Genomic DNA, 27,908 nt, shown 5'->3' on the forward strand with positions numbered 1-27,908 from the left:
GACAAGACCATAAAAAAAAACATAAATCATTCATTTATTTACCACTTTTCTATACAGTATATGATACTACTGAGATACTGATACTTGTAACCCAAGTATTGTTATAGTATTGAATTGTGAGAAATGCATATGGCCCAACACGAAGGTTTATTATCAACCAGAGAGGGTGATTTGCACACAGTCTGTCTATAATTACACAATTGAATCTGTCTTTAACACAACCTCCTCGTAAATCGCAGACTTACCGGACTCCTTGCTCAAACAGGCACAACAAATCAATCACAAAACCAAGATAAGCTATAATCAAAACTTAAACTCTCAGCTATGTTTTTCTCCAGCTGTTTTCCATCCTCTCAGGGTGGTCAAATTAAGTTTACTGACTGCCCACATTTAATAGCATTGCCACAGAAAACCAATTTGCCCAGCACAGGCAAAGAAAATAAACAAGGATAATAAAAAGAAGAGACTAAACAACAATAGATAGAGCCAGGAGGAGGGGGCTAAAGATCAAGCTGGAAATATGGAACCACTTAGGCCCTGAGAGCGCACCCTATAAAGGGTTAAAGATGGCTACGGGATAAGTGGAGCTCGTTTATCGCAAATTTGACAGTGGTAGTTAAATGGTGAGTTTTCCCTCCAAGCTGCCAGTCTGGGGAAGCAGACGAGGCTCTCCGCTCTCCTCACCTCCGGTCTGTCCCACTCTCCTGTGCTCTTCTTTTTGTTGTTTATGGCCGCCTGTCTCCTCATCTTAGCCCTAAATCTTCTGCGTGAAACAGGACAAAGGAGAAGAGGATTTTCTCCTCTGCCCCTCACCTCCACTCTCATCTTTCTCATCGCTGCTCTGGGCCTGCAAGAATATCTTCTTCACTTCATCTCCATCCGCCCCATCATTTTTTAAAGCCCCTGTCTTTGCCCTTTTGTTTCTTTGCTGTCCCTCGCTGTGGAACTAAATCTTCAACCTGCCACCCCGGGAGTCCCTTCAGATGTCCGCAGCCTGGCGCTGAAGCGGGCGCTTGCCAGCAGCCCAGATGCATTTGCGACTCGTTGCCATTGTGATGTCCTTGCTATGTGAGGTGATCAAAATGGGGTCTGGCGTCATGCAGAAGCAAAGTGGTGAGTACGATGGGAAAATAACCTGAAAGAGGATTTTGGGGATGTGCCTTTAAAATGGAAATTTCTGCAGGAATGTGTTGTAAACTGTCTTCAGGTTCTTAGTGGTGACTGACTCGATTGTAAACATGCAAAAAAAACAATGCAATATATTTAGAAATGATTTAAATTACTAGAACTTTAACATGAGGGAGACACTAAAACAAAGGTTTCCAATTGAATGAATTTTCAACTAAAATTGCAGTGTATTATTTTCAATTGTATGATCATCACATGGTTACCCTAGGCAGCAGGTGTTGGTAGAAAGAGCTGAAGTTGATGTTTTTTGCTGTTAATTCGACTGCGTTTTCATTTAATATTTGATAGAAGAGCAAAAAATACATATATATTTTTTAGCACAGGATGTCTTCTCAATATGTGCCATATTGTTAGGCATTTAAAATTTAAAATAACAGCACAAAATAATATTAATGTCCATGTATCTGATCTAACTCAGGATAAATGACGGTAAATAAAGAGGTTCAGTGCCTTGCTCAATGGCTCTTGAACAAGACACCCATTGACAACACACACCACGGCTATCAACATTAAACAAGTAATATTTGTCATTTTATAACAGCTCTTCCATCCATTGCTCTAACTCCAGAAACACTTTCATATCACTCGCCAGAACAAGCTGAATCTGGATCATCTTTAAATCTCAATCACATTATCGCCCCTCACATATTTTTTTGCATGTCTCCCAGTTTTCAGAGGCTGCATTGTCGCTCCTTGTTAAGCTCTGCACCAGCAGACGCTCCACAGTGTTAGACATTGTCCCCAAAACCAGATTTGTGAACTAATGAGTCCTTATAAAATCCCCCCCGGCTCATTGAAAACAGCCCTGACCACCACAGCCACACAGGTATGTGGTGAGCCTCACGCTCATGGGTGTCCGGCATTTCCTCAGGAATTTGGGACTAATAGAGGGGGATCCGGTCTCAATTACACCGTCATTTTGGCTTCCGACATTTCCCCGCTGCCCCCGTAAGCCAGCCAGAGGTGAGGCGTTAGATAATGATCAGATGGGCTGCACGGAGCCAGCAGACACTGCTGACTCTCGTTCAAGATAACAGCTTGTGACAGCCAGATTATACAATTTCAAATAGAGTGTCTTTAAGAAAGTCAGACTATTACCAAAGAAAAACACAAACAGTAAAACTTTAATATGCTAATATTAATAACCCATCGTAAGAATGAGACATCTAAGATTTAAAAAAACAAAATTACAGCAGTACAAAATCACTGCTGGTTCCAAAGTGCTTCACTTTATGGAAATCCTACAATGATTTAATGAGTCTTGTTCATGCAGCGCAAAAGACGCAACTGGACAAAAGAAAAACAAATACATTTATAAAATATACACATTTTTGGCATGATAATGTTGAAAGTTTTCTACCATCATAATATTATTGTTGCCTAAAATTAAACAAAATTACTACAGAGTCTCGCATGAACACATCTGATGTTAATAGATCAGAACAGATTTAATCTAGACGTTATTTTTGGTCCGAAGGGTCAAATGCTGGATGTGGGCACAACAGGTTGACCTGCTGTCAGAATTCATCACTTCACACCAGAGGGATTTATGTTGTCATTTTCTTCTTCCCTTCCCCCCGTACCTTGTTTTTCTCTCTTTCATTTACCGCTCATACCCTCCGCTCCTTCTTCACACACACCCCCTCTTCCCCAACTCTCCCACCCTCCGTCACATCTGGACTTGGTTCCTTTAGCTGTTAAAAATCACACACAAAACTAAAAAAAAAAAGTGTTTCAGAGCGGGAAAATTGAACTGTAGGAGTCAAGAGGTTGAAGCCATTATGCTGTCTGTTCGTACCATTAGTGTTTCTGTAAGGTTACTGTAGGTAATTGTGAGCACCTGTGGCTGTTTTTACAGGACAAGTCGGAGGGAGTGAGACTGATCATCATTTGAGATAAAACACTTCCCTGGTTGTGTATCCAGATTCAAACGGCGTCAGTCTGCAGCTTCACATATTCCTCTAATACGGTGGTCTAATCCAAATTGTACCGCACTAACATGTAAACTTAACCACTCCATACCAAGTTATAATCACATTTTATTTCCCCACATTACACCACCTGATAATCACTACGTTCTGGACATTTGTTGAGCTTCAAAATACTGTAATTTTGTCTTCGCCTTTATATGCACATCAAAAAAAAAATCCCTGTGTTTTTGCAGTCGGCGTTTATTTACCCACTAACGACCAAAGGACATGTTGCCTAACTGGGGAATCAAGTCAATGTGTGTGAAGTGTGCTTGTGTGTGTTTGTGCGACCGCTCAGACGGATTGATGTCAAAACATCAGTAACTCAGTTTCCCTCTATTCTCCACCACCGCCTGCACCGCCTGCACCGCCTGTGAGCTACTCTCTCTGCAGATATATTGAGTAATACGCTTCAAGGCCGTAGCTGTGCAGCCAACACTGGGGGGGATCAAATGTGCTGAGGGGGTCTGCGACACACTGTAGAGAAGTTTTATTATTTCCACAATTACAGATCAAGTGCACAATGACATATTGAGCATGTCCTGGATGATTAAAGGGTGATTATTGGTACTGTAAGAGCCACTTCAGCAAATATTTATATTTGGTAAAACTGTCTGTGTTGATAGAGCATATCATGTGGGTTCTGGTATCATTTAAGTTTGCACAACAGTTTCTGTGTATTTTGAATCATGTACGGTTGTGGACTAATTTATTTTATTTTGGTGTTAGTATACAGGCACAAGTTATTTACGACAGGTTTTTGACCGTGTTCTGCAGTGTTGAAGTGTATGTGAGGTAATACAGTGAGAATATAAAGAAATAGAACATCAAATTGATAATGGTCAGTACGAGATGTAATTTTGGAAGGACTTGGCACGCCGTTTTGTCTTGTTTTACTGGGTTATTTTGGGGGATTCTCAATAAACCTTCGGCTTTTCCCTGCCTCGTGTGAGTACTGTGGATCTTCACAATAGGAACAGAAACATGAGTCAAAACTGAATTCAAAAGTGGAGCTTTGGTGTGTTGAAATGACCACTATAGGTACAGTGCTGCAATAATATGTTTGTCATCAACAAATAACGGCAATATTAACAGATCCTAACTTTAAGCAAAGCCAGCGAGTGGAATCGACTGAATCACTGTGACGTTGCGATAACAATAACAAACACTTTCAGGTTGACAGCTGTGAAATCAGCAAACTTGTTGATTTCTGTTGTCATTTATAGCCGTAACTGTGACGTTTATGTAGGTTAACATTGTGGTCCGACCTATCTGACATTTCTGCTGTGCTTATTTAATGCACTTTGTAGCTTTGCTATCATGTTAGATAAATCAAATCCACCGGCACGGAGACGTACATAGAAATGTACTGCAGGACAGGGCCGCAGGAAAACGTATATTAGCCTCCAAAATAAACAAATTAGCCCAGCGGCTGACAGACTTTTCCACTGATCATAGCTTAACAAATTACATGTATTATTCAGATTTTGTCTTACTCACTGCAGGTTTAAGTCACTGCAGCTCCCAATAACACAGTTAAATTTCAGCCTGTCTGCACATTTTTCCAGCCTGACATTTTTTGAAACAGAGGAGCTATTATTGTGTAGCGAGATCAACAAGTTAGCAGGGTGAGATTCCCGGCTGGGTTTCCTTTTCCTGTCTCACTCTTAATACCTCATCAGTTACTCTCAGCGTCAAATATTGATTATACTGCTGTCGGTTGAGAGCCTGGTGCATCTCATGCAACCTGGTCTCACTCTGAAGTCGTCGAATACCAGTACTTGATCAATGTCTTCCAGTGTCAGACACCAATAGCAAAAGCTGTCCTGTCATGTCAGCACGATACGGCGCGTGGAAGGGGTGATTTATGGGTCCCGGGTACCTTGCATGTCATAAGATGACATGAAAAGTCCACGACCAATGTCAAAATGTGACGAGGTTGGAGAGAGAATGTGTTGTCTCGTGAGGACGCTAAAGAGTGCCGTCAGTAGTGGTATGACGCGCTGAAGGGCGCAACAAGGTGTCAGTATTTGATGACCTGGGAATGATGCCTGAACAAACAATGCAGAAAGAAGAGTCAGCGGACAGGTGTTGACAGGAAATAAGAGAAGAGAAAGGGGAAGGGGAGGTCCTGGTCAGGGACTGAACCAAGGACACTGCAGCTTGTAATTATACTAAATATGACATCAGATATGGGGTCACAGTCGTAATCTCTTAACAGCCAAGCAGCACAAGAATGAAAGCAGTTTATTGCACTTGTCGTATTGGAGGAAACCATTATCGAAACAGTTCATGTGAATATGAAGATGTAACACAGCCTCGCTCCTCAAACTATCACATGGTGAGAAATGTGTTAAAGAAGAGCACATCTTCAGACCAACTGCTATCCATTGTCTGGACATCTACACGTGTGTCATCAGGGATTACACATCTTGTGATATTTTACACGTCACCCCACACGGCACGTTTTTCTTGTTAGTGTACACATTGTGGTGCATTGTGGGTATTTTGGCACCGTCTACAGAAGCGGCGGCTGCTGTTTGTTACCTTAAAATCACACCCTAAAACGGAATTCTTGCTATTCCTACTGGTGAGGCGATGGAGGATCAACCCACCTGAAATCACCTTGACCTTTGTGATCTTTATATTTGCCACATAGACTCTAACCTACTTCACAGGCTGATATCGAATATGATAGATGATGTAGAATCATACTGATCTACTATACAAAATATTAAGATTGGGTATTGTTAGGAAATGATAATTGTGAAAGTTATATGTAATGAATGGAGTGTTCATGTCCAGAATATCTTTTTTTAATCAGGTGGTCTCACTTCCAGTTTGTCAAATACCAATGATGATCAGTGATCAGTTGTCCTCCGCGTCTGAAACTGATGCACAAAGGCACCTTGTAGCACAGGGCTTACGAATGCATCGAAGCTTCGATCGTTGCCATTGTAATCAATGTCCAAATCAGAGTTTTAATGTTCCTTTAATGTCAAAAATGTCAAGCATCTGGAATAATTTCAAAATGTACCAAAATGACCCCCAAAAAAATGAGATTCCAAAGGAAACTGGAACATCAAAAATCTACAACCTTCTTGGCGAAACACCTGAAAACTCTAAGTAGCCTCACATCTAAGCCATCTCTCAAAGTATTCCTTTTCTAGCCATTGCGGCTAATGCTAGTGCGAGCTGCATGCTAACAAAGTGGCTAACTGTTTAGTTATTTTAGGTGCAACAGCAGCTCAATGAAGATGCAACACCCCAAAACTGGTATTCAGGACAGCCCTATAGCATCTGTATGAGACGCACAGGGCTGCGTCATTATTAGACGTGCGAAGGAGCTAAGTATTAAGAGCAAAACTGTCCACATTGGGCTGTAGAAACAGGGGGTGCATGGCTCAAACAAAAACAGGACTTTCATCCAGGAGGCCGCTGTTAATGTCCTGTGTAACGTACTGCCTAACATATCTGATGATTTGTTACGCAAGTTACAAACATACTTATTTAAGGCCAACTGCAATCTTATTTCTAAAGCTAAACAAGTACTTCTGTTGACTAAACCTAAAAACAGAGTAGCTCTATATTTAGTTTATGATGAGTGTAAACAGTAAATTTTCTGTGAAAACTGAAGTTTATTTTGAAAAGACACTGCATGTAACAAGCAGAAAGTGACACGCCATCTCTGAGCATCCAAAACTGACTCTAGAGGGATACCTAGAGCATTAAAGATCATGACCCAAGCGTCAGTATTTGAGAAGTTGGGCGTGAGAATGTGTTGTTTTTAATTAATAATTAGATGTATAGTCCTAAGAATAAATCAGGAACACATATTTCAGCTTTTACACAGCTTCATTTTACACCATAAAATTAGAATCTTTAAGATCATATGATAATAGGTTACAAGTCCCGTTTAACAAGCCATGTACATTACTTTAGTGCAAATGAAACTGGTATTTTAAAAAAGGTTTGAATGCTGCTTACACCAAAGCTCAAGATATAGATTTTCTGCTATGAGAGTGAAACTCAAAATGCTTCGGGGGAGCTGTAATATGATTCGATTATTGGTTTGGTTTGTTTGTTGTGCAACATTTTCCCTAAAGAATACTGACAGTTCTTTGTCTTGGGAAAAACAAATCTTGCATCATACATTTGGCTTTTTTTTTTTTTTTTTTTTTTTTTTTTTTAAGTTGTTTTGCTGTTTGGTGGCTTGTCCATCACACTATTAGAAAATATGTATCATCAGACTTGAATGCCTCTATTCAAAACCATCTCTCTTCCCTCTCTCACCTTCAGCATGTTGTATGAATTCAGTTTTAGGGTGGAATGCCCCTTTTAAACACTAGCATGTTTCCTGAAACCCCAACAGAGCTTGTTACACCTGGTGCTTGTTAAAAACCCAGTGCAATCCCATGCAAGGTCAAAGGTCGCCGTTTTACGCTACCTAAACCTGCCGCGCCTCTAAAAGTCCCTTAAGCCTGCAGATCGATAGCATATGTGTAGAGAACTGTTTTTCAGACGATGAGTCGAGACCTCAAAGTGAGGTCCCAAAGCAGTGAAATGGGTCCCTGGGTTATTCTGGGAAAATCTGCTGAGTTCTTCTCTGCACTGGACCCTTTCTTTACTTAGTTGTCATCTGCTCATCTCTGTTCTCAACTATTAATAAATCTGCTGAACTCCGCTAAGCTGTGATTACTTAAAAACACACCCCTAACATGTGCAAGGTCAAAGGTCATTGTTACGTGCTACCTAAACCAGCATAAAACAATGACAGATTGACAAGAGATATATGAGAATGTGGGTTTGGAGGCCAAACAACAGTCTTTAAGTTCGACTAAATGGGTCGCTTTGTAAGTATTAAACAATAATGTCTCCTTGACTTCTTCACCTGTTTGTTTTTGTCTCCATCTCTGATGCGATCTGGTTTCTTTCGACTACATCATTTCCCAGATATCACTTGTCATCCCAGAGTGGTAGACAGTCAATTACACATCTAAAGAGTTTCTGAAGGTCTGAAAACATTTCAGCTCCTTCATAGTTTACATTTCTCGACCGTAGATGTCATAACTGGCCAACAGCGCCTGTCCAAGTTCAAAGGCTCCTCCGAATGTAGTGAGAGGTGCAGCTTGCCCCGGCCAGATTATGGAAAATCCTTTCGTTGCCCTCAGTTTTCCATAATCCACTGCACAGCGGTCAGTGTTTAAGGTTTGTACAGGTGATTCTTGTTGTCTCAACTAAGTCTACATATCAGGGCTGCTGTTGTGTCACTAGGTTAACTTTGGTTTTGAGTCCAGACAAAAACAAATAGGTGAAGAAGACAAGCACAAACTCAGCTGAACTGAAGTTAAACCCGACCTGTGACCTATACATTACTGGCAAACTGCCTGGTGTGGTGGCACCATAATTGTGGCGATGCAATCACAGGTTGTTATGTTTGTCAGATGATCAGTAACTTCATCTCTGGCATCAAACGCAAGCTGAGTGCGCAGTGACACCTTTAACTGCAGTTACACAAGTCTGATTAAAGCACTGCCTCCAAATGAACGGAAAAATTACAAGATTACCACAAGCTGAGTGTCATCTGGTTTCAACATAGCGGGGAAAAGGCGGACATCTCTACCGCCAACATCTACAACACTCAGCAACTCACATTAAAACAATATAGATTGATAAACAGCATGTGTCTTAAAACCTAAAGGCAGCTAACTAGAACAACAGTGCATCATGAACATTTGACTATGTCATGTTTATGATAAATGTGAGCAGGTGGTCATGACTAGATAAAGTGGACTGATGAAAAGGTCAACTCCTTCGCTTGGACAAATTATTAGTTACCAGATACGACAGAAGGTGCCCACGTACGGTCACAACCATAGTTTGACATGATGCTGAATATTTACTTAACGCCAGAGGTAAATGTAGGGAATCTCTCCCACGGAAAATTTTGTAAGACTCAAACTGCTGATGGACAAATTGGCTGGTGGGGATTTTAAACTTTCAATCACCTGTTCCAGTCTCACCACCTGAGTGCTCCATGCTCAGTGGTAAAATGTAGTTTTATATATATATATATATATATATATATACACTGATCAGCCAAAACATTAAACCACTGACAGGTGAGGTGAACAACATTGATCACCTTGTTACAGTGCATTGTTCTGTTAGGAAACCTTTGGTTCTGATATTCGTGTAGATGCCACCTGACATGCTCCACCCACTTGAACACCAGTGCAGACCAGGCACCCCCCCTCATGGCAGCAGCACTCCCCAGTAGCTGAGGCCCCCCAGCAGGACAATGCACCATGCCACACCACAAAAACTGCTCAGGAGTGGTCTGAGGAACAAGACAGAGACTTTAAAGACACCAACCTGGCCTCCAAATTCCCCAGATTCCAGTCTGATCAAACATCTGTGGGACATGCTGGTACCCCACCTCACAACCCACAGGACCCAAAAGATCTGAAGGTGCCAGACACCAAAGGACACCCTCCAGAGGTCCTGTGTCCATGCCTTGACAGATCAGGGCCAAGTCCGGTCCAAGGAGCACCTACTGTGGATCGGGGTACCTCTGGCGTACCAGCACGTCCCTCAAATGTTCAATCAGGTTGGAATCTGGGGTATTTGGAGGTCAGGTCGACACCTTGAGCTCTTTGTCCCGTTCCTCGGGTCATGCCAGAGCAGTTTTTGTAATGTGGCATGGGGCAGTGTCTTACTAGGGGGCCAATGCCATCAATAAGTGCAATCACCATGAGGGGGTTTACTTTGTCTGCAGTGGTGTTCAGGTGGGTGGAGCACATCATGTAGCATTTACCTGAATGCCAGGACCAAAGGTTTCCCAGTGATTTGTAATGTTCATTTAATCACAGTTGTTTTGTGTTAGTTCCACTTCATACACCTACAGAACACTTTGCTCCATGGCTACGTGCAGTCACGGCAGACATCACAGTAAGAAGAACTAAAAAAAAGACCATAGCCAAATTACTGACTTTTATAAGACCATTACATATTGGCTGCTATACTAGACTAAATATTTCTCAACCTGCCAATATAAAAGGGATGGAAAGAGGTCTTAAATGCAGTACTCAAGTAAATGTTCTGTCACAGAAAGACACACTCACTCACACTCATTACTCAAACAAAAGTAAGTTTTGTAAAAATTTACTGAGACAAACATAAATGTTAGACGATAAATAACATAAAACGTCAATATGCGCACAAGTGGACCGACACCAGCAGCATGACTGTCCAAACTAATAAAGTCCTTCTCTATTCACCACACTGCAGCCTTTTCATACAACTCATCATCAATTATAAATGTACAACAGCCTCCCTCTGTAGTCTCGCGAGATTTAACCAGAAAAGATACAAAACTCAGACAATTAATCCAAAGTGGCAGATAATAAATAAAAGCTGTGTCCACCACAGACGCTTCAGTATGAGGTTATTATTAAACCACAGAAAACAATCAGCCTGACACTTCTTGTTAAATCAGCAGCAGCACAGCAACAACATGGAGGAGTGGAAACAACACTGAGGCCACAAACACACTGCACAGTTTGTACTCTCCACGTGGCGCACACTCCTTCGTTGCTGGCAACATATTGGTGGCTGACATACTTATCTTGAGGAATGGTTTAATAAGTTTATAGCTGTGCTCACCGTGTGGACGATATTCGGTGAGTCCAGAGCACCGCGAAGTCCTCAACAGCTCCGTTTATTCGCAAAGCATAAGTCCACTCAGTGTCTCTGTCCCAGTATAACCAGTCCACTCTGTGTCTCTGTCCCAGTGTAACCACCAGTCCACTCTGTGTCTCTGTCCCACCGCGCTCCTCAAAGTCTTACAAAGTCCTCACACACGTTACTAAAGGCAAAGGTTCCTCAAAAGCCACCTGCAGCATCCATCGTTAGCTCTTTAGCATCTAGCATCTTAGCCACACCCAGCATGCACCTGTGCACAGGTGTGTTGATTTGGGTCATTAAGGGACTGTTCGTTTTTTCAGTCAAATATATTTTCAAGCACTGGGTAGGGAGTTATGTTTCTCTAATTTAGTTATGTTTACCCTAGTTATGTTTTTTGTTTTTTTTAATTGACATGAATTACTCCATGCTCAGTAATCTTACACTTACAAATAAATATGTGAATATAATTTTATTTTGGCTCGGAGAAATACACAACTTTAAATGGCTGTATTTTGTATTTATTTTACTGCTGAATATTAAAGAAAACATATTTTGAAGGCAAAAAAAGCCAAAATGACATAATTTAAGCAGACACTGTAAAAACAAAAATTATTGCTGGAGTGTCAAATATTCAACAGTCCTTGAACACGTCATGTGCGATGACTGCCTCCATTTTTTTTTTCATAATTATTTTTATTGAATGAGTGAGGGTATGCATCCAGTACATTCCATGTTTCAATGTTAACTTATCATCACATATCTTAATAAATCAAGTTAGCAACTATACAGTAACTTGCGACTGTCATTACAGATAACATTTCATCCCTACTCATATACATATTTATCAGACACCCACACTCACCCACACAGCCACAGACACACAGACACAAAGACACACAAGGGCAACGAACAGGACAGAACTGACACAAGACACAGGGTTCCCTTGATTCATGCAGGCCGGATGTGGTGATCCTGCAGCCTCCCTCAATCTACAGAGCTTCATAAATTGAGCTCCATATTTTGTTAAACTGTTTCTCTCTCTGTTACTGTCCTCCTCCGACATTGTCCTCTCAATGCTCAAATAATATTTCATTAATGCATTCCAATTTTGAAGTGTAGGTGCTTCCTTATTTCCAATTTTGCAGTATAAGCTTTTTGTAAAGTAATGATGAGAAAAGAATTTGCCAGCCAGTTGCATATCTTACTTTCTCCACATTTTGGAAGATACAAGTCGCGATGAATGCTTCCATCAGAAAATATTTATATTTCATCAAAATCACTTTATTCTACATGTCTTATCAAAAAACTGAGCCAAAAATAAACCATTTGCACAAACTAATCAGTGAGCAGGACAAGAGTGGAAAACTGAGGCTTCTTTCAACTCCGGGGTTTAATCTTCATCTTTAATTAACAAACATTAAAGGGTAACTTCAGGGAGGGTCAAAAAATAAGTCTGGGTGCTGCAATAAAACCAGTGACTAAACAGGGCAGATCCAACCTGTTTCTTCTTCTTCTTCTTTTTAACTGGTACAATAATGCCAACCATAACTTGACTCTATAATGAGATGATCCTTTGTTTGGTTGCATTCTTGTGTCATTCACGCCCTGCACACTGACCCCTGTGAGCTCTGCCCTCCTCCTGCAGTAACAGTATGGCAAGCTGTTTTAACATTTAATCACTAAGTCCGACTATCCGGAATTACCATTATAGATATCTATAACGTCATTTTGACTAGTAGTAATGTCATTGTGACTAGTATGAATTTTAATTTAAGATATCTGTAACGTCATTCTGACTAGTCAAAACTGAATTAAAGATATCTATGATGTCATTCTGACTAGTCAAAACTGAATTACAGATATCTATAATGTCATTCTGACTAGTCATAATTCAGTTGTAGATATCTACAACGTCATTTTGACTAGTCATAATTCAGTTGCGGATATCTATAACGTCATTTTGACTAGTCATAATTCGAATTCAAGATATCTACAACGTCATTCTGACTATCTGAAACTCAATTCAAGATATCTGGAAAGGACCATGTAGATATCTTCAATTGATGATAATTAAAGATATCTTGAACTTGAATTATGACTAGTCAGAATTAAATCGTAGATATCTCAAACTGGAATTACAGATATCCACAATTCAGTTGCAGATATCCACAACTACATTGGAGATATCTATAATGACAAACCCCACACACATGAATGGCAGAAATAGTTTGAATCTTACTAGTCAAAACTGAATTACAGATATCTGTAATTAGAGTTTTGACTAGGCAAAATCTAATTACAGATATCTTGAATAAGAGTTTTGACTAGGCAAAATTATGTTGCAGATATCAGCAATGAATATCCAGTCTAGCGATTAAATGTTAAAATGGCTTGCCATAGTAACAGTGATATTTATGACACATACCATCATCCTGTTTGCAACCTGTTTACATGTCTGGCATTGTGAACCTGCTAGAAATGCACAATAACATTCACACGTCATCGGTAACAGCCGATAATGGCCTTAAACTGAACAGAATCGGCCAACATGCTGATGATATCAGTACGTCATTGTTGCATATTTTTAGAAATACTCAGAAAAGAAGTACATAGAAAACAAGTTGTCATAGTAACCAGAGTAAATGTAATGCGTGTAATGCCAGAGAGGTGCAGTTTGGAAGAGGGCTGGTGAATACCTCAAATATCTCATATTGTGAAAAAATGAGTTATATCTTGTGGCTGCATTCTGGTCTATCGAGGCTTCTGTTTATAGAGAAACTACTCTCTGCCTCTCCTATGATGGATCTCCTTCTGCGTGATTGATCGTCTGCACGGTGGCAGCTCTTGAAAGAAGACCTTGCTATTTGTTGAAAGTTCGTGTCAGTTCCACAGAACCCACACACTCCTTTTTTCACTTGATAAATGACGTTCACACCAGGAGCTGCCGAGAAGACGTCTCTGCGCCAGTGAGCTGCTAAACTGAGGTCCCTGGGGTGCTGGGATAAAAAGCTCCCTCAGCACCTGTTGTTGTTGAAGCGCTGAAGTATCTTTTCATCAGGAGTCTTGATGAATCCTTTAAAAGAGTTCTAATCCCTTTGACACATGATGTACGTTCCTACAGTCAGACATGATGCATGAGATGCTTCCAGAGAGTTTTTTTATTTCTACAAATTTTTTCTTTGAATTTATGAATTGCTTGAGTCTGTAGGGAGTGAAAATTATGATTCGTCCTGCCAAGTCTGAGTTGTTGTAGATTATTAGAATAGTTTCTTTGGTTCAGTTTACATTTTTATTCAAATATGCTTTTCTTTTAGACGTAACTTGCTATTCTAAACCACACACTCTGCATTATATTTAATTGAAAAAATGACTTTTGTTATGGCAGTTTTCTCCGGTAGGACTCATTACGGGAACTGCCCATTGTTCCGATGTCCATTCCGAAATCATCATGATGCCCTGTGGTTAAGGTCTGGTTAGGTTTAGGCACAAAAACCACTTGGTTAGGGTCAGGAAAAGATCATGGTGTGGGTTAAAATGAAAAAGAAAGTGACAAACATACAAGCTGTGAGCCTGCTTCGCCTCAAGCCTTTCCCAGCTGACCCACAGCCGGTTGCGGCGCACCGTCAAGGCAGAAATATGCCCGCCGGGAGCCGTTCAGCACCGCGGACCGTCGGACCAATGACATGGACCCATCATTACGGTATACACACATCAGAGCACAGGTTTTGTTTCAACATTGAAGGGGGCACATTTGAAACCGGGGGTTTAGGAGTTCCTCTGTCACAAAATTTGGAGGGACAAACACTTTTGGTTAATTTTTATGCATTCTCGGAACCCATCGGCTGTATTCGGCGTCTGACTTCCGGCAGACGGTGATACAGCCTCTGGGGGCAGACCCCGATTTTTTGGCATTCCGGTTTGATTTGGGCGGAGGAGGCGAATTTCCGTTTCCGACTTCCGTTTATATATAAGTAAATATGCTGGACCATTGCGATGGATTCAGAGTTTGCAGTGACGCCAATTATGTTCCGCCTCGTTAGTTCACCACACGGAGCGTTTAACCTGGCAACAACTGCAGCCGGCTCAAACGTGATTGGTCAATATCACACGGACTACAAACAGCCTACAACCGGAAACCAGGGCTCTTCCGCTCTTCTTCCGGAGGCAAGATCTCCGGGGTTTGCCTCTACATTCACTGAATGTATATGGAGACTAATTTTTATGCATCTATTTGTGCCTTTCTGCATCACTTTATGGTGTAAATGTCTTTAATTTTGTCAAAAGAAGGTCCTCTGCTACTTTTATGTTTTTAATGCAAAGGCTACTTCTAAATATTGACGGGGACATGTCTCCTGCATCCCCCCAAAATCTACACCGATTGTAGTTTTACATTAAATCAAACAATCCCCTTTAATTGTTTTATTGTTACCACATAACATTGTAGTGAACAAATATGAGGCCAAATGTATCAATAATCCACTTTATAATTCACAGTACATGAAGACGTGATTCACATCATAAGTCAGAAGATGTAACCCTTCCCATTGCCCTTACCTTAAACTTAACCGCCTCTCTTTAAAGCTAACACTTCATAGCTAGCTCAGTGCTAGCTTAGCATTTTCTTCGGGGCTTCTGATTCCGGACCAAGAGGTGAAGGAGGCTGATGTGTGGGTATGTTGGACGAGTCATGGAGCTGCTCCAGCTGCAGTTTTACCTACTCAATAATTTGTGCACATATATTAGTCACTGGTACGTCTGAGTTACTTTGTGCATACAATTACTGCAGTGAATGAAAGCTGTCAGGCCATGGAAACTCCAGTCTGAATGTGTTGTTTGCAATTCATGTTATTTTTGAATTGCACAATACCAGCAGTGAGGTTTACGCTTGGGAAGACATCCTGGCGTCAGCTGAAAGACGCTGACCGTAAAACTTCAATTAGTAGCCTGGGCTATTATTTTATAAAATCACTTAAAAGGCTTATATTTGGGACAGGCCTTTAATTCCATTACATGAAACTGTTGCTCAGCAAAGATGGGAAATAAGATGAAATTGTTTATTTGAACCAGTATGAATATGACTTGTATAAAAAATAGGCTTCGAATGACATATCATTTACAAGCCCTGTCATATCAACACAACACCATTTCATCCTGTTAAAACAATATTCATAACTTCATACTTTTGATCCTTACGGACTAAAAGAATTTGAATGCCTCAAGCATCAAGGAATGGACACAAATTCAGACGTAATGGCGTCTACAGACAGAGTCACCACTTGTTTTCATCCTGCCTGTAAATCTGAACGAATTATTCTCTGGTGCTCATGGTTGAAAATGTAAAATGAACTCAACTATGAACTCAACTATTGAAGTGTGGAGCATCGAACTGAGCTAACGACATGTAGCATCTCCATACTGAGCAAAGTTTAAACATCTATATTTGTATCTGCAATCTAAACAGCTAACTAATGTGTCTATCTTTATTTTTACTATCTTTTTAGTACATCATCAGGAGGGCAATAATGTATTTTACTGCACATCTCACTTGTACTTTTACAGCATTTTAAATTTCCTTCTTTCAAACCTCAGCTCCTCTGGCTGTGAATTGTCTTTGTGTGTCTCTCTGTGTGATGTGAGTGGACGTTGAGATGGAACGTAACGCAGAGGAAACGTTAAAAATTGCAAGCCAGTGATGACTGTCAGAGGGAGTAAACAAGTCATTAAATACGTCAGCAAATAAAATGTAGTAACGATGCGGACACTTAGATTATCAGGTTAAAAAAAAAGCTTTCATCACTTCACAGAGGCTGTAAGGTTGCATGAACTTTGACCTTTAATGACCTCTGTCAGTGACTTGATCATTGCAGGCATTTATCAAGTGTTTAAACCTCTTCAGTTGATCACACACACACACACGTATCCAGACACACACTCAACAGAGATGCTGGCAGGCGGCCACAGGTATTTTGTGAGGCTCAGACTCTGCGATTGTTCAAACTCACGCACACTCACCGCCTGCCCTTCACCTCCTCAGTAGATTCAGCCCATCTTTCCATCCCTCTTCATTCCATCCGTCTTTCCATCCCACCTTGCCCGTCTTTCCGTATCCCCCCTTATCCCTGTCGGATTGGAAGCATTCCTACTTTGTCTGTTGAGTCCTGTGTGTCTCTGGGAGCAGACATCGCCGCTCGCTGTTATAATATAATAAGACTTACTTTGGCTTAGCCGTAAGCCCAACTGTCATGCTACCAAGACATGTGAAATCTATCGCCAGAGAGCTGCACAAATCAGGGCTGAACTCACTTTGTGTGCCAGGAGACAGAGGTGGACTTCTGCATTTTGCTCAGTGTGTTTGACGGGTTTTAATATCACTAATTAATGAAGAAACATGAATATATGCTGACACACCAAGGACAGGAGCAACAGACCTGCAAGAGGCAGCAACATAGTGTGCACACTACTCACTGTATTCTGTTTACTATGTGTCCTGTTGGCTTCTGCATAGGTGTAGGTTTCAATGGGGACGGGATACGTCCTCCTTAATATTTAGAACATGCATGTGTTTCCCCCAGCAGCAGAGGACTTTCATGTTGACCAAATAAAGACACTTACACCATAAATTGACACAAAAAATACGCAAATTGGTGCATAAAATTCACCACAATGGAGAAAACTGAGTGTTTGATCCTCAGCATTTTTTGGCAGAGGACCCCAGACCCCAGTTTTATATTTCTTTGATCAGATACTTAATTTCCCTTAATTTGGAAAACAAATCTGCCACCTAAAATATGTCAATAAATATTTAAAAACAAAGAATGGTCCTGTATTAAAAGTCACTCGTTTTTTCAGCAAAAATCTGAAGATGAATCCAACTTTCAATATTTTAATTCATTATCATCAGTGACCTGATTTCTACAATGCAGGACATTGTGTTTTAGTTGACAGTCCTCTCTTAAATACATGTTTCAGCACCTTTGTTCTGAGAATATGAGCTGCATGGCGGCGTGCATTTGTGCAGCGGCTCTCCGCTCCGCAGTCTATTAATTATTAGTGTGAGGACTAGATGGTTGAATGTACGGCAGATGTGGTTTTAACTGTCGGCACTGTTTTTTAAATGATACAATGACAATAAAAGGCATTCCTCTGATTCTTTGTCTTAATAAGCAGCAGATTTAACAACACGAAAATGCCTTTATTTTGACAGAATAATTTAAAAATGACCAAATGTATTAATAAATAAATAAATTGAGAGTTTCTAGAATATCTATGGTGAAGCTGCATCTGTAAAGCATTTTGCCAGCATATTTTAAATTGTGTCCATCTCAGTTTGGATCCCAAATTGATCACATGAAGACAGCAGTCAGAGGCTCCTCCTACCAATCCCCGTTTAAAAAACAGCCACTAAATTCTAAAATGACAATATCAAGAAAATGCATTATATAAAACAACTACTAACATGTTAATTTCATTTTTCAAAATCACCACAGTAAGGTGTTAGGTGTAGTTTTATTTATATGAGGAAGCTGTTGGTTTTATTTCACTCAGTGACTGATGGAGAAGGAGTGGGAGTTAATAAGTTTATACCTCCTGCCACTCCTTTTCAAATGTGTAAATCAAAGTAACTATACACTGATAACTGCTTTTCATTATTTGCATCTCTGTCTGCTTGTTTGTATGTTAATGTCTTTTTTTTACATGTTCGAAATACATATCAGTATCAACTAATACTTCCCATTGACCTTTTTGGATAATGTGACAGCTGATCTTACACTCCAAGATGATTCTGAATATTTTTTGTAAATAATTTTAAAAACAGTTTTATCAATTAAAACACTCAGATGGGGGTTACTGTTCAGAATAATTAGTTTTTCAGGATTTAAATTTGATTTAATTTTCTTGAATGTCCAAAGAAAGACAAGCTGCACAGTGTCAGATGTTAAAGGCTGGACACAGTGCAGCCTGTGTGTGTCTTCTTGCCCGCAGTATTTTCACAGAGTACAGAAATTCTCTCTGTATCATGGGGATTTGTGTTGTCTCCTCTCCTTCCCCCTGCTCTCACTTGTATTCTATTTCTTTCTTACCCCCTCCTCTACTTTGATTTTTATTCCGTCTCATTTTAACCGCACTTCCTTGCGTCGTGATTCACTCTCTGTCATCTCCTGCAGCTCACAGAGATACATCAGAAGACTGTCGGAGCTGTCTGGAGTGTTCCCGTGACAACGGCTGTGTGCGTTGCCCCGAGCGACTCTTCCTGTTCCTGCAGAGGGAGGGGATGTCTCACCACGGAACCTGTCTCCACGCCTGCCCCTCTGGACACTACGGACAGAGAGGGAAGGACATCAACCGCTGCATGAGTACGAGTTTGTTTCACCTGCAGGCATCTTTCCAACTGAAGAGGCCTTGCTGATATTAAGTCTCACTCACATTAGCACACATGACTCATCTGTCTCGAGGCCCTTAATAGTGAAGGAACTGATTATTTTTTTTGTCAGATGAAAAGTATTTACAAGTTCTCAAAGAACAGACAGTGCCCGTGTACACAGTTTACACATTTGGACTCACTCCGTTATTGAGATGCACCTCTTTTAATTCGTTCCAGAAAAACACTGTGCCAATAAAAAACTTAAGTACTTAAGTTCTTACCAAAGAATGCATCATTTTTGTCTCATTCAGGAAGAAATTTATTTGACTCAAGACATGCCAATAAGTTCTCAGAAAGAGATCACAAGAAGTTTCTTTATTCCAGACTGCAAACGCGAGCTAACTCTTCAACCTGAAAACAATATTTATCGTTAAAATGTGTTCTGATCCGACCTGCTGACAGTTCACTAACACTGACAGCCATGATGGCAGCCACTGGAAAACTTCCTGGAAAACAGTTGGTGCACTCAAAATCGACAACATCCTATGGTGACTTCAAGAGGTGGAAATATTTCATAAAACTTTTCATAACACTAAGTGGCCTATGCAGTAGAAAGACGCAAATACTTTTGGTGCAACATGACGGGAGAACACAAAGAAGGAGGGCTGTGGCATCCTCTTTTACTCAAGAGGTAGAAAACCTACAGCTACCATAATGCACTGCGCCACACAGGACCAATAAATGCTCCTGCTGGAAGGTGATGTGAGGCAAACTCCTCCATTTTACACAATGGTGGCCAGCTGGCAACAAACAGTCTCAGATTACAGTTAATCAGAGCACTATAATAAGTTTCTGGGAACATTTTAGGAGAGAAATAAGCAACTCAGAATCTTGGTTCATATTTGATCAGTGATGCCTAATTTTACTGTTTTATCCAAGTTATTTCAGCTTCTGTTTTCTCTGGTGCCCACTTCCTGTTCACAAACTCTCGCTATTACAGCTGAACAGGGCAGTGAAATATGTTTCTGAAGACATATCTTCTGGTGAGAAGTAAACAATAAAGTGACATAATCTTGATTTATATTCATATATTCGGTCCGAGTTAGAGAGGGAGAGAGACAGAAAGACGAAAAATATGACAAAGCTAAAGTGCAGCCTGCAGTTTGGAGCAACAGCCCAGGAGGCAAATTTGTGAATCCTAGAATAGCGAAGGCATGACCCACCCTACTCTGCTTATGACTGGCTAGTACTCTTTGCCTTTGTTGGTAGAATTAGTCAGGTTTAGGCAAGAGTACTGGGGTTGGTTAGGGTCAAGGTATGAATGTCAGAGTAAGCTAATCAAAGGCAGAGTAAGGCGGGCCATTCCTTTGCTGTCCTAGGATTCACATATTTGCCTGCAGGAAAGCCAGTGAAACTCAGCCGGATGACCGACTGGGTGGAAGTTTACCACAGTTTATTAACTCATACTGCCCACACTGTTTTGACACAGAGCTGGTTGAAAAAGGATTTGAGGAGAGGTAAACAAAGTAGCACACTGAGGTGCCAGTGAGCAGACAATGAAGAACCCAATTGGCAGAAAAATGTTGGCATTGTATGTTTCTGCAAATGCCAGATACATTACGTTTGAAACTTTATGTTTCAACAATACTGTGGTTAACGCATGGTTAAGTTTAGACACAAAAGCAACTTGGTTATCATTAGTAAAAGAAAACGTTTTGGCCTTAAATACCAGTTTTGCGTGCACAATCAAAACACTCACCTTTGGTGGCTTAAAAGCAGCTGGAAACAGAATGATAACTCACAGCAGGTTTCTTCCTGTCCGGCCCACCTGCGTCTCATCGTCAGGACTAAAGTCAAAATCAGGTTGACTAGTAGAAAAAGAGACTGAATTCACTCAAACTGTTTATTCACCATATGTGTGTTGGTCTGCCTTCTCACAGAGTGCCGCTCTTTGGACTGTGAGCACTGCTTCAGCCGGGACTTCTGCACCAAGTGTAAGCCCGGCTTCCAGCTCTACAAAGGCAAGTGTCTGACCCGCTGCCCAGCAGGAACCTTCGCCCACCAGACAGACTGCCTCGGTGAGTGAAGACTTACTTCATCTGTGGCTTATTGTCAGAGAACAACAGAAGGATAGGTCTGGTGATGTTTTACTTTGTTTCTTATTGTTAGCCAACTTTAAATTGATCTTACTGACAAGAGTGTGTATCAAAGCCTGATATATCTTCTTCCTCTGTGCCACAGAGCTCTGTTGTTCTCCAAAAAACTATTAAAAACACATCAGTGAGCCACGCTGTTGCACTGGGTGATATATTCCTTTACACAAATGTGGACCGATCCCTGTTAAAGTAAATTACATATATTTTTTGGTGTTTTTTTTTTTTAGGCTTGAGTCTGAGAGCCACAGACAGGGTCAGGAAGTCAGACAGCAATGAGAGTGTTGTTGTTTTTTGGTCTTTTTGGTGATTTTTTTTGACAGCAGAAAAACACAATTGCAACCAACTGAAACTTCTCCCGTGTGCCAGGCCTGTAGGAGAACTACAGTGGCCAACACGAACACACTAATGAATCTATCTAGAGCCACTGTTTGGTTTGTCCATTCTGGGCTACTGTAGACACAACATGGTGGACTCCGTGGAAGAGGACCTGCTCCGCTTGTAGATATAAACAGCTTATTTCAAGGTAACATATATGCCAATAGATGCCCCTAAATCCTACACGCTGGACCTTTAAAATTTTTTCCAAATCTCTTTAGATATGTCTCTACAGGATCTGTCATTCTAAACCAGTCTCACTCCGAAATCGTCGAAATCTGGCGCTTGGGCAGTGGTTATAGTTTAATGGAATCTAGCAGCATCGGGGGGAAATGCGGCGGGACAAGAACGAAAATATAAGCAGCGAAAGTCCAAGCAGGGACACGGACTTTCACGTGGGAGAGTGAGATTATAAAGCCAAACCCTGTTCTTTTTTCCTAAACCTAACCACTTGTTTTTGTTGCTTAAACTCAACCAGAACTCCCAGAAAAAAAAAATGAAACCAAGAGCTGTCAGTCTAAAATGAAGACAGATTAATGACTGCATGGCTTATTTCTCACCTCATATGGCCTGAGAAACACATCTTGGAGACCATTTTTTCTAATGTAAGAGAAAGTTTCCAAACAAACCGCCATCTTGGGCCAGTTTGAAATCTGGGAGCAAACGGCCCACCAGTGAAAGCATTCATCCAATCAGAAGCTGACAAGAAGTGTTTGTGTGGTTGTGGAATGCCTGTGTGTTTTCTTTGTTGGTCAGTGGTCACCTGCACATTAAGCTTCACATGCTGGGAAGCAGTGTGATCCCTTACATCCAAAAATGTGTGGACACGTACCATTACTCTGTGCATTTACAAAAACACTAGCAGCATGGTTATGATCAGGTTTTTGGGACATCCTGTCTGTTCAGACACCTGGCTTAGCCCTTATGTCAGGTTTAAGAAAGCTGAAAATCGTGCTGCAGCATTTAAACACACAACTTGTTCAGGTTTCTGATGACTGTCTGCCATGTGTGCAGATGCATCCTAAACATATGTAAAACACAGAAGATGTAATGGTTGACTACATCCTGAATAAAAAAGATCAGCGGGGACACAAATAGTCTGACCCTGACGTATTCTGTTCCTGCTGATCAGATGTAGAAGCCACAGCAGAGAAGTGAACGCAGCTGGAAACCAGAGTAGGTTCATCTTCACTTGATGACGTTCAAAGAGGACACTGTCATACTGTCACACTGGCTGCATGTGAAAGACAAATATATATCTGCTGCATACATACTACTAGACACCTTGTTAATGTTTCAAGTAAACTTCCTATCCCATGTTCCCAAGGATAAGACTCCAGAATATTAGTTTGAATGTATACATACTGATTTCTTAGAACACTGTCACCCAAACTACCTACTTGCAAGACCAAACCTGGACAGTTGTACATTTTTATGGAGCAGATACATTAAAACTTTAGGTTTAACCAGCTGCATTATTTTTTCAATATCGTAGCTATGCAAAAAGGTATGATAACCGTCACCTTTCATATCACTGTATACCCTTGAAACGGTATATCGCTGCAACCCTAGTCTCAACAACGCTGTGGTTAGGTTTAGGCACAAAAACAATTTGGTTATGATTTGTAAAAGATCATGTTTTGCTTAAAATACGCGATTTTGGGAGCAATATCCCTGTTGGAAAAACAGTGACAGGTTGCTACAAAACACCCATGTTTGGTGCCTAAAAGGCTGCTGGCTAAACAGCAACACGTCACTAAAAAACACCCAAGTTTGGTGCCTAAAAGCTGCTGGCTAAAGAAGTGACAGGTTGCTACAAAACACCCATGTTTGGTGCCTAAAAGGCTGCTGGCTAAACAGCGACACGTCACTAAAAAACACCCAAGTTTGGTGCCTAAAAGCTGCTGGCTAAAGAAGTGACAGGTTGCTACAAAACACCCATGTTTGGTGCCTAAAAGGCTGCTGGCTAAACAGCGACACGTCACTAAAAAACACCCAAGTTTGGTGCCTAAAAGCTGCTGAAGAAACAGCCACAGGTTGCTACAAAACACCCACATTTTGTGCCTACAAAGCTGCTGGCTAAAGAAGTGACAGGTCGCTACAAAACACCCATGTTTGGTGCCTAAAAGCTGCTGGAGAAACAGCAATAAGTTGCTACAAAACACCTATGCTGCTAAACAACGACAGGTCGCTACCAACACCGAAGTTTGGTGCCCAAAATCTGCTGGAGAAACAGCCACACGTTGCTACAAAACACCCATGTTTGGTGCCTAAAAGGCTGCTGACTAAACAGCGACAGGTCACTAAAAAACACTTGCATTTGGTGCATAAAAGCCACTGGAGAAACAGCGACAAGTCACTACTAAACACCCAAGTTTGGTGCCTAAAAGCTGCTGAAGAAACAGCCACAGGTTGCTACAAAACACCCACATTTTGTGGCTACAAAGCTGCTGGCTAAAGAAGTGACAGGTTGCTGCAAAACACCCATGCTGCTCAACAATGACAGGTTGCTACAAACACCCAAGTTTAGTGCTCAAAAGCTGCCGGAGAAAAGCCACAGGTTGCTACAAAACCCCCACATTTGGTGCCTAAAAAGCCACTTGCTGAACAGTGACAAGTTGCTACAAAACACCCACGTTTGGTGCCTATAAAGCTGCTTGCTGAACAGTGACAAGTTGCTACAAAACACCCACGTTTGGTGCCTATAAAGCTGCTTGCTGAACAGTGACAAGTTGCTACAAAACATCCACATTTGGTGCCTATAAAGCTGCTTGCTGAACAGTGACAAGTTGCTACAAAACACCCTCGTTTGGTGCCTATAAAGCTGCTTGCTGAACAATGACAAGTTGCTACAAAACACCTGCATTTGATGCCTAAACAGCTGCTGGAAACACAACAATTACCCAAACAGTGATCTGGAGCTTGTCAGGCATCTCGCTTACACCCCATCCACTATCCCCTCCACCGCCGATGACAAAGTTAACTTGTATACACTTTAGAACATACACAGTTTAACACCCGTGTAACCTTTAGTGACTTGTATTTGCTGTTTCAAGTTACTGTCTGTTTTGAGGTGGGTGAACTGAAAGCGCACTGACCCCCAGCCAGCTATAAAACGCAGGTCCGCTCTACAATGGATGCATCTGTAAAGCTAATCTGAGAGGTTTAATGAACAGCAGACATGTTCCTGCATAGTCCTCTCCTTTTATCTATGGACTGCCCCTCTGGCTCTGTTGCCACTTTTCTGCAGTATTTCACGTGTGAATGTTTGAGAATTTCATCAGTTTGTGGGTTTTTTAATCTCGCATTGGGCTGATTTTAAGTCAAAAAATTTGTTTTTTGATAAATTGCACATGTTTTGGTAAACTACAGTTTGTCTCAGTTGAGACCATGAAACAAGAAAACAAATCTTGAAATACTTTCACATGGATCAAATCATTGTTCTCAGAGAAGTGGCTTTATCAAAGTTAACAAACTTCTTATCAAATGAAATACTGTAGACGCATCAAATTTACATATTCTGCCATCGGGACAATTTGTCTTTAAATATTTGAAACGATCTTCTGAGAACTGAGCCTTCGTCTGGTTTTGTGGACACGCATGCACTCCATTTCTTTCTCTTCATCTATTTCTCAGCTAAGTTTGTTCTGATATGGAGCCAAACTTTGAATGCAACACATGATTCACATTAAAAGTCTTCAGAGAAGTTTAAGAATTTATCTTCATATCTCGTTGTGTATCATCCATCCCTTCTAAGTAAGTGAGATATATTGTTGAACTCACTCATCATTCGGTGCTGTTTGGGACTCCAGATTCCCCCTCTGCCGTCCACCTGCAACATCTGCAGCTACTGTTGTTCCTTGGCATCGTGACCACATCTGGTTTTCATGGCCATGTTAAGGTTTCATGTCTGACTGTTGGTACACACCTCGAGCAACTCCAGAAAAGAGTCACTGGAAATCTATTCATTTTATACCCAAAATCTGACAATGATAATGATGATTACCAAGAAATGTTGTCCCGTCTTGGCCGAGGCTGCCAGTTTTTCCGTTGTGGACCGCGTGGAAAAACTTGCGGCGACTGATTTTGTGGGTGACATCACTCATCAGCAGCCAGTCACTAGGAGTGTAATGTCCCTCGATTAATGCTTCAGCTGGCATTCATCTATCTTCAATGATAGCAATGTGGTTGCCAGGGGTCGAAAGAAAACATTAGTCTTTATATATTGTTACCACTCCATGGGGTATGGTTGTAATTTATTGGTTTATCTTATTCATCTCAGTACCTCCATTTTTCTAATCAATGTATGGAAGAGCACGCTCAGCCAAGAGATTTTTTTTCAATGAATGAAAGAAGAGTTCTTCTGGCACTCTCAGGCTGACAGAGGGAGAATGAATGCAAAAAGTCTTTATATCTTTATCAGGCATATAGTAGTTAAAAATACTGACCACTTTCAACCTCACTAGGTCTTTGCCTAAAAAATGCCTGAAGAACTTTTCTTTTCTGTGACTTTTTTTCCATCTTTGAGAGCATCTGAAAAGAATACTTCACCTTCAAAATGAGTTTGTATATCAATTACTCACCATGTGTTACCTTGAATTTCTGAAGGAAACTAGTTTTTCTCACATGCCTTCAAGGTGAATGGAGAATCCAAAAAAGGCAACAGCAAAACTATATCACAACATCTGTTTATAAACTCTCGCACAACTCGTGTAGTTTTAATCCAAGTCTCATCTTTCCAGTTATACGCTCAGTACTTCCAAACACATGCAGTTTCACTGAAACGCAGTGATTTAAAACATGTCAGTACAAACAGTCTCATGCACAGAAAGTTTGAAATCTGCTAAAGCAGGTGTGCAGGTGCTCAGATACGTTCAGGGTGTGCTATTGAAAGGCGGAAGTGTTTTAAATTATAATCACGGTGCAGCCTCACTGTACGCGATAATTTAGCATAAACTCGCATCGTGCCTCTCCCACTGGTTGCTTGTGGCTGATGGCATAATGTGAGCACCATTTGAATTTTTGAAATCGTCAAACCTTCTCATCGTTCCACCTGTTTGGGCTGCATCGCAGATATCCCAGCATGCTTTGTGCAGACAATCAGTTGCTCCAAATACACAACAAATGGGAGAAAATCTCTTGTCACGTATATTAGTGTTGCTACATCAGGCCACTGCTCAGCCTCGCAGCCAGTTTTTCTCAGTGGCCACTCGCAGTACTGCAGCTAGAAAATCCTGTGTGACCCAAAAAGCAGTCTTCCCATAGACGACCATTATAAAAGAGACATCTGTAAAACCTGACAGTTAGTTATGACTCTTTCAATCACAAATTTTGATCTGTGGGGGGTTTATATTTGTAAAACTTACCTAAAGCAGAGAAAAATGATTTAAAATCAATGACATCATTACAATGTAAAGTCTATGAGCCAAGCAGGAAGTTGTGGATGGAGCCAGCAGAAGAAACCCTACTGCAAATATTAAGTGGGCTGCATACTGTGAAAGTAAACCCGAAAGCTAAAAACTTTTTTGGCGTATGTGCCAGGCGAGCAACTCCACTGGAATGAATAGGCGCCACCTTGTCATCTAATTATTATTCAAATCTATTAGTGTAATCGTAAGTGCTATATCGTAGGCAACTGGACTTGCTTGAGGCCACCCTCTCTTTCAGAGGGGGTGGCTTACGACCCCACCTACAATGCACTCTTGGGATCCCTCCCCAGACGACTTCACACCCATTCACCCCTGGTCCCCCCCACCTGACCCTAACAACTCACATGGTGGCCAGTTGGGTCAACGACTCACATTGTGACCTTAACGACTCTGACACTAAAAGCTCACGTGACCCCTTCGACTCTGCAAGGGTTCCCACCCACACAGGGTTTATAGCCTGCAACTTTGTACCAGTCATTTAGAACTGAAGAAGCTTCTTGGATGAGAGGAAACGTCTTCAAGAAACGCAAGCAAGTCGCGTTTAGCAAATTGCTTCCCTCTTTATTTTTTACTCCCGGCAGCACATTGGTCACATGGTTGCAGCCTTCCAAAATAAGTGGTTTATACACAAATTACTGGCTCATGATTACCGCATGCGTACAAATTTTGGGGCAGCACTTTGTTTGGTGAGAACAGCCTGAGGTAACAGTGAGTAATTTATATACAAATGGTCATTTTGAGA

At 41.1% G+C, this 27,908-nt stretch overlaps 1 protein-coding gene across 1 annotated transcript in view; it reads left to right on the plus strand.

Moving 5' to 3' along the window:
- Positions 1–662: 662 nt before the first annotated feature.
- Positions 663–27,908, plus strand: part of rspo4 (R-spondin 4) — a 62,974-nt gene continuing 35,728 nt past the window's right edge. Inside the window, exons 1-3 of the mRNA XM_049599873.1 lie at positions 663–1,113; positions 19,010–19,198; positions 21,147–21,284. Of these exons, the coding sequence (XP_049455830.1) occupies positions 1,029–1,113; positions 19,010–19,198; positions 21,147–21,284 (412 nt within the window). The 5' untranslated portion in view covers positions 663–1,028. The remainder of the gene's footprint in view (positions 1,114–19,009; positions 19,199–21,146; positions 21,285–27,908) is intronic.

This window comes from Epinephelus fuscoguttatus, linkage group LG1, assembly GCF_011397635.1.
Source record: "Epinephelus fuscoguttatus linkage group LG1, E.fuscoguttatus.final_Chr_v1".
Taxonomy (NCBI): Eukaryota; Metazoa; Chordata; class Actinopteri; order Perciformes; family Serranidae; genus Epinephelus; species Epinephelus fuscoguttatus.